Source organism: Carassius auratus, chromosome 7 (genome assembly GCF_003368295.1).
Source record: "Carassius auratus strain Wakin chromosome 7, ASM336829v1, whole genome shotgun sequence".
NCBI lineage: Eukaryota > Metazoa > Chordata > Actinopteri > Cypriniformes > Cyprinidae > Carassius > Carassius auratus.
Genome location: NC_039249.1, coordinates 22,204,520 through 22,218,295, shown reverse-complemented (window position 1 = coordinate 22,218,295; position 13,776 = coordinate 22,204,520). Strand labels below are relative to the sequence as shown.

The window sequence follows — 13,776 nt, the reverse complement described above, 5'->3', positions numbered from 1 at the left end:
ATCTGTTGGCGTTTTTTATTTATTTTTTTCTGCTTCTTCTACTTCCACTATTGAGTCTATGGCAGCCAATAGAACTGCTTGCTGGAAAGTTGGTACACTGATGGAGTAGAGTCCCAACAATAACCATAGCAAATGGTCTAACTCGAACTCTTTAGCGCCACCACTTGTCCAAGTTTGCACTCATGTTTATGCTAATAACTTTTGAACTATAAGGCATAGAAGGAAAATTCTTTCAAATTCTTTTCAAATTAAAAAAAAAAAAAATTCTAAGGTTTAGTTTTTTCCTCTAATTTCAATTGTTCGAAAAACCTACTTTTTCTCACATTTTTTAGACTGTTTGTCTGATTCTCAACAAAATTGGCTCAAATCATCTTCAGACCATGCTGGAAGAAATTTATGGAATTTCACTTGATTCGTCCAACCGTTTTCGAAAAACTTGCGAACGGATTCGACGAAACGTACAAAAAAATGGATTTGAGGCTATATCTCCACATTTTGGCTTATTGTGACCAAACTTGGTGTATGTAATAGCAAGCATGACCTGAGACTACCTGTTGTGTTTCGGTGCAGTGCCACCTAGTGGTCAGGAGATAAATTCATGTTTTTGCTTACTTTTTATAGTTCTTTTATTCTGCTCATTTTACATTTGACTGTCAGTTTTGGTCTTGAGCTTCAAAAACAGTCAATTTTTCAAGAGGTAAATACATGAATAGAGCTGTTGCATTATATATGAGATTCATTAAAGAAATGAATCTTTCCAAATACAACACACTAAACTGCCATGCAGGACATATCCTGAAGGTTATTTTCATGTATTGAGCAATATTCAGTAGTTCCAGATGGTATTGGTATTAACAGTGACTTTTACTTCTGTAAAATAACCTTGAATGTCTGCCTGTGTTTTTCAGCGCTGGCCCGACTACGTGGAGCGATATCTGAACACCAGCTCGGCATCTCCAGAGCTGCGAGAGCATCTCTCCCAGAAGCCTGTGTTTCTACCCAGGTGAGGCTCAGCCAAGTACACCCATCTTTAGAGCCGCGAGTCCTTTAAACTTCCCATGAAGCTTCATCTCAAGACAGGAACATCCCAGGAATGCTTTTGGTAGTCTTTGGAAGTGTCTGGGAGTCAGACTGTACAAGTGATGCCTGTATAATCACCTAACCTCTCTGCTTGCTTGCATTTGCACTTTATTGAGAATTTATTTCATGAAAATTAATTGTTAGACTGTTTATCTTTGCTCAGATGTGGCCACCTATTGTTTTTTTTACGCTTATTTATAAATTGTAAGTATGGTGTGTTTGTGGGGAATGTGTGCAGAGGTGTTATCTAAAATTATGTGCACCATTTTTTCTTGATTGACACGTTTAATGAGGTAAAAATTCCATTTAATTTTTAATAATTGTTTTTCATCTGAGAATATGGAAGATGTTTTTATATGCCTGCTTTTAACAGGGTTCGGTTGAGACACCATGTTCTTTGGAAGAGCAACTTTCTAAAGAGGCTGAAGACATTTAGATAAGAAAAAAGCCGAGTGCTTTGTTCAAATCTGTACATTCTTTTGAATAGATTTTCATAATCTTTTTTAAAGTAGCCCACTTTTGGGTTTCAGAAAACTTTCTTGCTTTCTCACGTAAAGTGTGCTGTGGTCTGTTTGTGTAATTCTGTATGTGACCTGATTTCATGATTGTGTATAAATGCTTTTATAGTCTGTAAGATTTGATGCTGAGATCTCAAAGACGATGTGTCCTCCCATTGCTGGGTTCAATTGGGGTTGTCAGTTTACAAAGTGGTGTCGTGATTAGAACTTAAACTTAAACTCACCATGGTCTGACGGCTGTATTTCAGAGAGGGGCTTTTCAATAAAACTCTGGTCTGAATTTTATCCTCAGATGTGCGTGCAGTCTATTTCTTTCCAACAGACGTTTGAGCTCTAGCATGGGAGGATGATTGATTTGCTTGTTCTTTCAGTTTTCATAATGCATGTTTTATGTGCAGTGCCCGAGAGATGCTCTTCATGTCTCCATGTTCATCCACAAACTGACAGTCGAATTTGTATTTATTTTTGGATTGATTCATTACTGTTTATGTGCAGTGCGAGGTTGAGAAGCTGACATTTGCACCACCCACTGTTTTTGCTAAGAAAATTAATGCAACAAACACTTCTAGTGCATGGTCATGCAATGCATAATGCTCAATGTCAACCCATATCCTGGCCATTTAACCTTATTCCCTACCTGGTTTCTTTTTTCTTTTCTTTTTTTTTGTGACGATTGGCTAGTTTCTTTAAGTGAAGTCCTGAATTCAAAATAAGAGTCATGGTTTCTATGCCCATTCACATCTGTAACCTTTGGTAAGTACACTTCTAATTTTAGTCTTTAATTGAAGCAGGGAAATAACCTTCTTTCTTTTTTTTTGTTATCCAGTACCTTGATTTGGCACTTGATCAATACGGTTTTGCCACGGATATGAGTTTTCAGTGGAGATTATCACTTTTGTTGATAATTTATCATATCTGTTGAGACCCAGGTGCACTGTAGACAGTTGCATTGGTGCATAATTTTTCTTTTTGATTAGGATGTCCCTCTCTTTAGGCTGTCAGATGCTGAGCCTTAACATGTTTGTTAGCATCTGTACTAAATTTAAGAAAGATTAAATTTTTTGAGAATTGAACAATGTGCCTTTTTCTTTTTAAGGAACCTGAGGCGAGTGCGGAAGTGCCAGAGAGGTCAGGAGATGCAGGTGAGAGAGGCCAAAGAAACAGCCAAGAAATCCTCCGAGGGCGGCGAGGACTCAAAAATGGAGTGCATGTTTAAGCTCAACTCCTACAAGATGGTGTACGTCTTCAAGTCGGAGGACTACATGTACAGACGCACTGCACAGCTGAGAGCGCATCAGGTATATAGATGATGGATCAATGGTTCTCAAACGTTTTGATTCAAGAGCCGCCAATTATCCGATGCAATATAATAAATATAAATACATTTCTGATCTTTCTACTGCATTTATTATGGTTATTTTTGATTAGCGGAAATTGGGATTGTTGAATGAATAGTCCATCCAAAAATTATTTCAGCATTTATTAATACTCAAGTCATTCCAAACCTGCATGACCTTTAAGTTCTACTAAAGAAACAGATATTTTAAACCATAATCATAATGAAACGGTTTCGGTTCACATTGACTTTTCTTGTATGGACACAAAATACTAAATGGCAATTGGAAATGTTTGGATGGCAATATTCTTCAAAAACCATAGTTTTTAAGAGGAAAGTATGATTTCAGCTTGAATCTTTTTTTCATGTATTAGCATTTTAATTAAAATGATTTACCCCGCTTCAACTTAATAAATTAACTTACCAATGCACTGTCTGTTTACTAACACGATTGATTGATTTCTGTTTATCTTGATGATTTTCAGTCACATCAGAGAGTAAGCACTCGTCTGCATCAGCGCTTTCAGTCGTGGCTAGACAGGTGGAGGAAAGAGCATGTGACCAGTGACATGGCGGCCGCCGCTTACACGTGGCTGATGGGCGAGGGCCTGGAGGGGCTACTGCCCTGCAGAACCGTCTGTGAACCCAAGATCCTCCACTTCCAGAACATCAACAAATACAAAGTCACCTACAGCACTACGTTGTAAAGCTCAAGTTTTTAAGAGAAGGGAGGGCTTTTCCCTCCATTTTATGTTGTTTTTACGATGACTGAAGTAGCACTGAAATTAAAATCTGACCGCTGTTGAGTTCTTTGAAAAATGCTCAATTTCTTTCCTTTCTTTTTGTTTTTTTTTACCTTTTTTAAATTTTTGATTGCCGTCTCCCCCCATCCCCCCTGGACTTTATACTCCGTTGTTTAGTGACCTTCAATCATGAGGGCAAGAAAACACTTCTTGCAAATGCTGCAGCTCTAGTCAGACTTGTATTCGATTTCCAAGAAGACAGGAATCGGTTTTGTCTTTTTGAGCAGCTTTTTGTGAAAAGGATGGTTTACAAATGCAGGTCAAGATCATGCCCAATTTTTTCTCTGTTTTTTTTTTTCATCTCTTCAAGGTGAATAGTAGTTTATTAGCAATATTATGTCTTCTGTGGTTCAACTGTTCAAATGAGAGAAAATCACAAATCGGTTTTTAAAAAAGTCTCCATGTTTGAGGCTATGCAGCTAAACCACGACTGGTGATGTGAATTTCCCAAGTGTATTGTTCGCAATATACATGAAATGTAATCAAGGTCTCTTTTCACAGGTTAATTACAGCACCATTAATGAAGGTATTACCATTAATTAATAGACATCTAAGATACCAGCCACAATGTGTCAATCAGGAAAACCAGAAATAAGTACAGTCACGAAAGCTCTTGTGATGTAAATACGATGTATATATGCCAGACTGTTTATATTCAGACAACATTCACTGTTACGTAGTTCAGTTTTTAGGCTTCTTTATCAGCTTAGTGGAGGAGGCTAATGCTGGGATGTTTAAGAAAACACTTTATGACTATTCTTACCAAAGGGAGTACTTGTTTAAAGTGTTTCGTCTGGTCACTCTGTCTCCTCTCGTTATGTAGTCATGAAAATGTTCGTTTTCGACAGCTTCAAGTTTGTCCAGAACCTGAGATGTTGAATAGGATGATGCTATATTTGGCCCCTTATCTGAACATGTATTCAAATTTGTGATATCACTGCCTGTGTTCTGAGTAGAACTTAGAAACAAACCTGTTTGGTCCCATTTTGCCCTCTTGTACCGAGAAGTCTGGAAATGTAACTTGGGGCACATTTGTATGTGCTTTAAGGCTTTGGTTTATGCTGACAAATATGTAAAACATATTTAAAGAAGGCAATGACAGCATGTTTCTATGTTCTCATGTACAGCCTTTTATATTATTCATTATTGTTTTAAAGATTGAAATAAAACAGAATTGTAGTAGATTACCCTGCTGTGTGTCGAGCTGCCTGGAACTATAAGGATCAATAATGCATGTGTGTTTTCTCACTGAATTACACTCATGTCCTCTTGAGTATTATTGAGAATGCATAATTCATGTGCATTGAAACCCACTGTGTAGTTTTCCCACACTGGCGCAAGAGGGAGTGTTTGGACATTCTCCTGGGGTGCAGTATAATGTTTTACACTCAAATGTGACTATAGAGTTAACCTTTAAAACATTAGCCAAACTCTCATGATCACATTGAGGCATGTAGTTATTAATTTGCAATGCTAGAGCTCTTACACTAAATCTCTACGGTTTTTATTAGAAAATGCAATTAACTCTTAACAGTCTTTAGAGATTTTTTAAATTGTGTAAGTTTTTTTGTTATTTTTTTTTTTTTTTTTTTTGCCCAAAAAAGGAATAAGCGTTTAAACACCAAAGAGAGTAATAAAAGTCTACAGTGACATCTAACTTACCAGGAGAAAAAAAAAAAAGGAAAAGTGTTCGATATGGTTCATTATTTAATTAGGATTTGGCCCCATATTATAATTAAGCGGTCCCTGAAGAAATGGGTCATTAAAATATGCTCTCCAAGTCCATAACTTAAATAGCACAAAATGGAGAAGGATGATGGCTTTTCCTCACAGATGGAGAGAAGCATGCCAACACGTTCTTTTGACCCTGTTGATTCTTTTGACCCTGTTGTTAGCCATGCAAGATACTTGTCTTTTGCATGTGACTGTGAAGACTGGAGTAATGGCTGCATAAAATTTGAGTTTGCCACTACAGGAATAAATTACGTTTTAAAATATATAATGATACGTTTTAAATTGCAATAATATTTCACATTCTAAGGTTTTGGGGTTATTTCTTAATGGGTTATTACTTCTTTAAAAATATTACCGACCCTCAAATATTTGAACAGTAATGTTGTCCTCTGGGAAACCTGCATTTTATATGTCTTCTAAAGGGCAGTACTAAATGATGCGTCACTGTAGGATCGTTAGCTAACTATGGTTGTGAGCTCCATTGAACTTTTAGCAATGACGGAACTTGCAACCATAGTTGCTTTTTGGAAATGCACTCCAGGACAAACAAGGGACTCATAAACAACTATCACAAAATTATATATATATATATATATATATAAAACACAGATTCATTAACACAAGATTCAAGCATATATACCGTATTTTTCGGACTATAAGTCGCACCTGAGTATAAGTCGCATCAGTCCAAAAATACGTCACGATGAGGAAAAAAACATAAATCGCACTGTCTTTAAGTCGCATTTATTTAGAACCAAGAACCAAGAGAAAACATTACCGTCTACAGCCACGAGAGGGCACTCTATGTCTTCAGTGTAGATTACAGAAGCACTGAGCAGCATAGAGCGCCCTCTCGTGGCAGGAGACGGTAATGTTTTCTCTTGGTTCATTTCTCTCAGTTCATGTCAAATTAATTTTGATAAATAAGTCGCACCTGACTATAAGTCGCAGGACCAGCGAAACTATGAAAAAAAGTGTGACTTATAGTCCGGAAAATACTGTAAATGTAGGTTTCCAGTGAAACTTGCTGGTTAAAGAGATTTACAAATGCACAATCATATCATTAACAACCATATGTCTTTATTATTTCATGCACAATGACTACAAAAAAGTTAATAAAGATTATTAGACAATACTGTAGTAAACCATTACAAATGTTTGTCAGATATAACCATGAATATAACTAACACCAGGTCTTCTCAATTCCTCAACTGTCCGGCCCACCTAAAGACATCTTAGCGCTTGAGCCAGGCCTGACTAACACTACATTATTAAAAAAACATTATTAAAATGAATCTAATGATTAAATTGAATAAACATAAATGGTGATTAAGTCGTAACAGAAAAAAGTATCAACTAACAACAGTACAAGTTAATCACAAACAAAAATGTTATTCCTCCAAAGCTGCAAGTGCTGGAATATCCCTCCATCCAGTGCTTATTCACGTACATAAATCCGTGTGCACACCACGTCATCGGCCCCAAAGGTCTAAGCAATAAAAATAAATAAAGAGAGAACGCCATTAACTCATTCATTCTTTCAGTGTTATTCACAGTTCATTTTGTTCACCATGATTTATTTGCGGTCATAGAGTGATTATATGTGACACTCCTAAAATGAAGACATGTAGCTCTGACGTAAACAATTTGTTTGTAGCTTTTTGGAATTGTTTATCACTCAAGTGCTTTGACTGATGTATTGATGGGATTGAGAGGAAGTGCCTCTGACTTCTCAGTGCTGAAACGTTTGGAAATCACATCAAAACAGAACTAGAGCAGTTGACAACGCCATAGACCATCTGCGCTCCAGAGCTGGACCACCTCACGCACTCTTTTGAAAAAAATGGTATTAGGACGGGCCATCTGCTGTGTGCGCCCGTGCCGTGGGACACATTAGAAAGAGGAGTGTCAGGCCCTTACACACCGCCAGATTCCTACATGTAACATGATCAATTAGACCCGTTTGCAAAGCATTTTCTGGGTCACTGCCAGCAACTTTGTCCCTTGATGCCAGTTTTATTAAAATGTGGCCACTTTCACAAAAAGCCACCCACATTAATCACTAGAGTGAAAAAAACAGGCAAAAATTAAGTAAACTTAATGTAAACCATTTATAATGAATGACAAATGGTTTCAAGTGGTTAATTTCAGTAAACAAAAAGACAGAAAGCAGCTGCCCTTATATTAATATGCAACTAGACCTTTTTTTTTTTAATTAGCTGCAGTTGGTCATGATTATTCAGCTCATGACAAAACAGCTGGTCGGGAATGAAAAGACATGCATCACCATCATGCATTCAAAAGTCTCTCCTCCTCATGAGCCTGAAGGAGTTTTGATGTGAGCCAGCTGCATTACCTGTTCACTGTGATGCATCACATTTTCTGCTGTGCCTAATAAGACACAGATGTGACTTCGACATGTCTTTCTTGTCCGGCATGCTGTAATGCCACCAACTGTGTCAAGGTCCATGAGCGCATTAATGTGGACCAAAAATACCACTGAATGCAAGTTGTGCTGTGTTAATGGTTCAGCGTATTTCTCTGTTGAGCTCATTTATTTAGCAATAACTTTCCATGAATAGAGCACACAGGGTCTGAAATGGCCTGGTAAATAGTTTTTTCAACAAATGTTATATGAATGGCAACATAAAACAATGCCAAATAAAAGAATAAATGCATGCAAACTGCACAGTTTGACTATAGTTATCACTTAGTAGCAGATACTGCTAATTTGGAACCAAATGTTGGTTTGTTGTCAATAATATAGATATTTTTCCCCCAAAAAAGCAAGATTAATATTTGTTTTGTCAAAACTTGAGTAACAAGTCTTTGAATGTTTGTTCATGATGGATGCCGTCAGTACTTAAAAAAAAAATGTTAAAACTATGAAAATGAAATGGAATATATTATAATAATATTTACTTATTTCCTCTCAGTGTGTATAGTGTCAAAATAATGTTAGATTTTAGGTCTAAAAAAGACCTAAGAGAATGTCTGAGAGGTCTCTGGGTTGTACACAAAATTGGTAACCAAAACTTGTTAATTTATATATACATATATATATATATATATATATATATATATATATATATATATATATGTTAAATCAAGTATATCGATTCAATAAATTATATCAAATGAATGTTATTTGTTGTGCATAGTACAAGTAACAACATCTTAAAACTTCTCAAGCAGGACAGACTTTTAAGGGGACCTTTCATGCTAAGCCAATTTTATGCAAGTTAACACTTAGTTTATATATAAAAAATATATATACTTATATATATAATATATAATATTTATACTACTTATAAATAGCATGAACTTTATCAGGATGCATGTGATCCAGAGATGAGTGCCACACAAGGTTAGATGCTACTGTAGGTTGTATTCACTTGTTATGCATCAGTTACCTTAACTGAATGCTCATGAGCAGCTTTTTATGGCACATATTTTCAGTGACCCATGTGAAGAATGTGAGCGAGTGTGAGTGTTTCACCATCACAAGTCTTTCCCAAATCTTTTTTAAAGTTTATAACAGATACTTGAACGAGAGAGGAAGACATTTGATGTCCCTCAGGGGCAGCGAAGCCAGTGAATAAAGCCAGTAATAAACCTCCTCAGTTATAAGACCAGTTTACTGTTGTCCATCTGGCCTGTAAAATGGAGCAGGCCAGATGTTTACCCAATCCTGCTTTTTTGTAAAAATTCCAAACAAATCCAAGCGATCAGTTTCTCACAAAACACACAGTGACAGACACAGAAACTGTCAAAGCTCCTCACCAGAATGAGTTCGTTCCCTCTCAGCTCTCGTGTCCAGTACGTCTTGGGGCCGTTTCCATCCAGAAGGGTTTGCCTGCAGGTCATCTTGTTCTCTGTCTCCCATGTGACCAGGCTCTGTGGACAATTACAGGCAAATGGCAATTCCACAAAACAGCCTTTTGAAGAGGAACATCTGTATCTACATGCACTGCACACTGGAAGAACATTTTTTATTTTTCTCAGAGGAACTCGTCTGTCCATATGCACTTGAATTATGATGTCCATTGAATTTTAAAAGCTTTTAGGACATTGATTTGAGAGAATGAATCATAAGTAATGGAGTGAGGACAGATGACCACCTCAGGTGACCTGCGACGTCATGCCAATGAGTCATAGCTATATATTTTACCACCCTCTGAGCTTAATCTTTTGTGCTGCGATTAACTGAATAACTAAATACACAGTTTTCATTGTGTTCATTTAATGTTGCCCCTGCCAAATAAATAAACAGTAAAATGAAAAATGCTTGGGTGTCCATTTCTGAAAAACAGATGTTTATTTTGTGCTAGGCCTGTGGTTGCTTTTATTTGCTTGTAAAAAGGCAGCAGTCATAAAGGCTAGCTTGTTAAAAAGGCTTTCTAGCACATGACAGTTCGGCCTGTCGCCACCCATTGCCCTTTCAGCAGCCTCAGATGGGTTGACAGGCTCCGAATGAAAACACATCCTGCTCATCGGTCTTTAGTATGCACACATTATCTTGCACGGTGCTGGGTGTGATGAGAGCAGCCGTTTGAGCAGGAATCCCCTCAGATCCATTCAAATCCGGGAGATTAAAGGTGGAAGGCATAAGGGCGACTGTAGCTAGTTTAGATAAGCCTGCAGTGTTGCTTTGATGCACTTTGTGTGTCATATTATCTATTTTACCAAGCTGTCTGTGACCTGCCTTAGAGGTGAAAACAGATTATTACAGTCACAAACTGTCTATTTAGCTTTAGTGATATTCTTCCATTTCGTATTGTGCTTATTACTTTTTTAGTTTTAATTAAGAAAACTTTAAATTTTAAACATCTTGTAAGTAATTTAATATATTTTGCACACCTCTGCACCACACACACACACACTGGTTTCCATTTTTTTATGGCAACATTCTATAGATGCAATGATTTTTTTTCTGTATTATACTATATTTATACTGTACTAAATACTGTATTATACTATATTTTATACTGTATTTTCTAAACCCTTACCCCTAAACCTACCCCAACATTTTCTCATGGGGACCATAATTGTTCCCACAAGGTCAAAAATTACTATCATTGTGGGGACATTTGGTACTTATAGTGAATATAAGACACACACACACACACACACACACCCATAAAAGTAAAACAAAAATTGGGTTGGTAATACCTTAAAAATATTTGTGAAAGAAATACAGCATTGTGGCAAAATTAGTACTATTGTGAAATATTAGTAAAAACATACTGTTTTTATAACCGTTTTTTAATTTAATGTTTAAATGATTTCTTCTTCTGATGTTAATTTTCAGCAGCCATTTCTCCAGTCCTCAGTATAACGTTTTTTTTTTTTTTAACTTATATTGTATTTATATTATATTGCAGAAGCCATGATACATTTTATAGGATTCTTTGATGTACTGTACAGACTGCAATTTTTTTTATCAATTTATTGAGTCCTGTCTGTGCAATTTATATATATATATATATATATATATATATATATATATATATATATATATATATGAGGTATGCAATAAGGTTTGACATGCTACTTTTTTTAAGCAAGTACGTTAAATTATGTCCTTCCGATGTAAATATATATAATATTAAAGAACGAGTGAATAGTACTATATATATATATATATATATATATATACACACACATACATCTCTGTATTCTCATTTCTAAAGAATAAAGATACTGATCAAAAAAAGAGAAACCTTGCACTTGCGCCCATCTACGGTCTCCTCGTTGAACTCTTGTCCTATCTGGAAGTTAATTTCGGTGGTCCTCACGGTGGTGGAGGTTTTGATGTAGAACTGTTCTCCGTTCTGGCGGATCTCCACGTGGGGTTTAGAGGCTGCAGCACAGGCCACCTTCCTCAGCATAGCGTTCACCCCTGCATTACATGAAACATCTCATCACGAGTTATGTCAAATTCACCACTTTGCTTCTTCAAATGTTTTCAGTTTTATGTCACTGAGGCAGAATGAAGCAAACAAAAGTCTCCAAATGAAAAGATTATTATATACAATAAATGATTGAATAACCCCACGAAGCATTCATTGCTCTAGACTGTGCTGTAATTATACACTTGTATATCTCGCTCTAATTCCCTCAAGATGGCTTACATCATTTATTTGAATCTGCTGCAATAGATACTGAGGCAAAGGGAATATCTGACCTGCTTTCACTTGTGTGGCTTTCATGTTTATAATGCGACTGACGTTAATTTTTCCTAGTCAAAAGTAGGGCAAGTTAAGCATTCATACAGCCACGGAATGCCATATTTTCTGCATAAATAGTTATTAAAGTGACCACAGAGTAGATTGTTATCAGCAGATGTTGAAAATAAGGAGTTGCAATGACAGGGTGTTGACTGGAAGGAATGCCACGGCTCTTGGACTTGTGTAGTGCCTACATGGACAATCCTGAAACTACAAGCGCTAACTGCGTGTTTGTGGCACAGCATTGTAGTGTAAACTCTAACCACTTTCATAAACATTTCACTACTCAGAAATGTCTCTTTATGCTTAGCAGTTTTCTGGGGAATTGTTGTCGTCAGTTTCACTATGATATATATATATATATATAAAAAAAGAAGCTCACTACCATTTAAAAATATGGGGTCAATATAAAAATACTTTTATATTTGAAATAAGCACTGTTCTTTTGAACTCTCATTTAAGAATACTGAAATCATGTATCACCGCTTATGCAAAAATATTAAATACTGTTCGACATTGATGATAATAATAAGTAATGTTTCAAATAAGCATGTTTTTTCTCAAGGATCGTGACACTGAAGACTGGAGTAATGGCTGCTGAAAATTCATCTTTGCCATTACAGATATAACTAATATTTATAAACAAATAAAATAGTTTATATATATATATATATATATATATATATATATATATATATATATATATAATATTTATATATATATATATATATATATATATATATATAATATTTATATATTATATTTATATATTATACTAAATCATTTTCTACTGTAGTTTTGATTAAATAATTGAAGCCTTCTTTGGCGACTTTTTTCAAAAACAAAAATCTTTTCCCAGACTTTTGAACCTTAATGTAAAAAAATAACAATAATTTTTCAGACATTTTGATCAAATCATAATTTCTGGGCTGCACAAAACTTGTATTATTATTCTTGGTATGAAACAATTACATTTTATTAAAAAGAAAATGTAAAAAAAAATCTATTCCACTTTGTTGGTGCATTTTTGTGCCCTTGCTAAATCTCTGTAGTCTCTGTGGCTTTGAGAATTTGAATAAGAATCCAGGCAACTCATGCTGCCAAAGAAACAAAAGAGACTGAAGACGTAGTCCAACAGCCCGAAAATAATAGTGATTTACTCTTCACACTAGTTAATCCATGAATATGCTATTGAAGACTAAACAGCAGAAGAAGAGAGTATTCTGGACGGGGCCTAAACAACAGGATAAAACAGTCTATAGTCATCACATACTACACTTAGTGAAGGATGAAGTGAGTGAATCACTTACCAAGCGCTTTGAGGAGTTCTTCAAAATTTTCACTGCTCTTCATCTTCCAGGTTCCAGCGAAATTAGGCATCTTGACCTGGTCGTTTTTATCACTCCGGCTTTCAAAAACTTGACTTTTAATTCAGAAACCCAGCGAACAGATCTTCGACCACTTTTTAGATCTAAGAGGCTGTCCGATTCTTCTTCTCTTTCTTACCCTGTCTCTTCTAGAGTGTCACCCTCTCTTTCTTTCGGTCTCTGTGTTACGCCTTCTGGACCACTGCTGATAGCAAGCATCTGTGACGTACGTCAGTGGTCCCTCCCTCCCTCTCTCTCTCCCACCCAGATGGATGTGATGGCTTACAGGAGCTTCTTATTCATCTCACATCCTTGAATTCATTGCTTTAATACTATCCGGGCTGTCACATTTATTCTCATATAAAGCTCCTAAAGACTTTAAGTAATCACTTCATACTCTTCTATGGGGCTTTTTTATCGCTTTGCCAGTTCTTCAACTTTTGGATTAAAGTGAAAGTAAATTACAGTTTTCATTTTCCGCCAGCGTACTTTTTTTTTTAATCTATTCAGCAGTGCTGTCACAATATGAATTATTTTTACAAATACACCCGGTTGATGAAATTAGGAGAATGATTATTGGAGTACATTTTATAAGAAAATACTTTTTCAGTTTTTCTTCTTCAGAATGTCATCTTTAATTCAGTGTTGCTTGTAATTTCTTTGTTATTTGTTTTTTTATTTTTTTACATTTAGCAGCAATTTCTAAAT

The 13,776-nt window shown here is 35.8% G+C and overlaps 2 protein-coding genes across 3 annotated transcripts in view; one reads left to right on the top strand and one right to left on the bottom strand.

The window, feature by feature from the left end:
* sin3ab (SIN3 transcription regulator family member Ab) overlaps window positions 1-4,924 on the top strand; it is a 51,542-nt gene extending 46,618 nt beyond the window's left edge. For both annotated transcript variants that reach the window (XM_026267928.1, XM_026267929.1), the window contains 3 exons: window positions 909-1,003; window positions 2,695-2,896; window positions 3,420-4,924. In XM_026267928.1, coding sequence (XP_026123713.1) covers window positions 909-1,003; window positions 2,695-2,896; window positions 3,420-3,641 — 519 coding nt within the window. In that variant the 3' untranslated portion in view covers window positions 3,642-4,924. The remainder of the gene's footprint in view (window positions 1-908; window positions 1,004-2,694; window positions 2,897-3,419) is intronic.
* A 1,623-nt stretch (window positions 4,925-6,547) lies between these two features.
* On the bottom strand, window positions 6,548-13,267 carry crabp1b (cellular retinoic acid binding protein 1b). Its single transcript, XM_026267927.1, has 4 exons — window positions 13,012-13,267; window positions 11,195-11,373; window positions 9,255-9,368; window positions 6,548-6,960 (listed from the first exon to the last, which is right to left on the bottom strand). Exons 1-4 carry the CDS (start codon window positions 13,079-13,081, stop codon window positions 6,910-6,912), a joined length of 414 nt encoding a protein of 137 aa, XP_026123712.1. The 5' UTR covers window positions 13,082-13,267; the 3' UTR covers window positions 6,548-6,909.
* Between the last annotated feature and the right edge of the window lie 509 nt (window positions 13,268-13,776).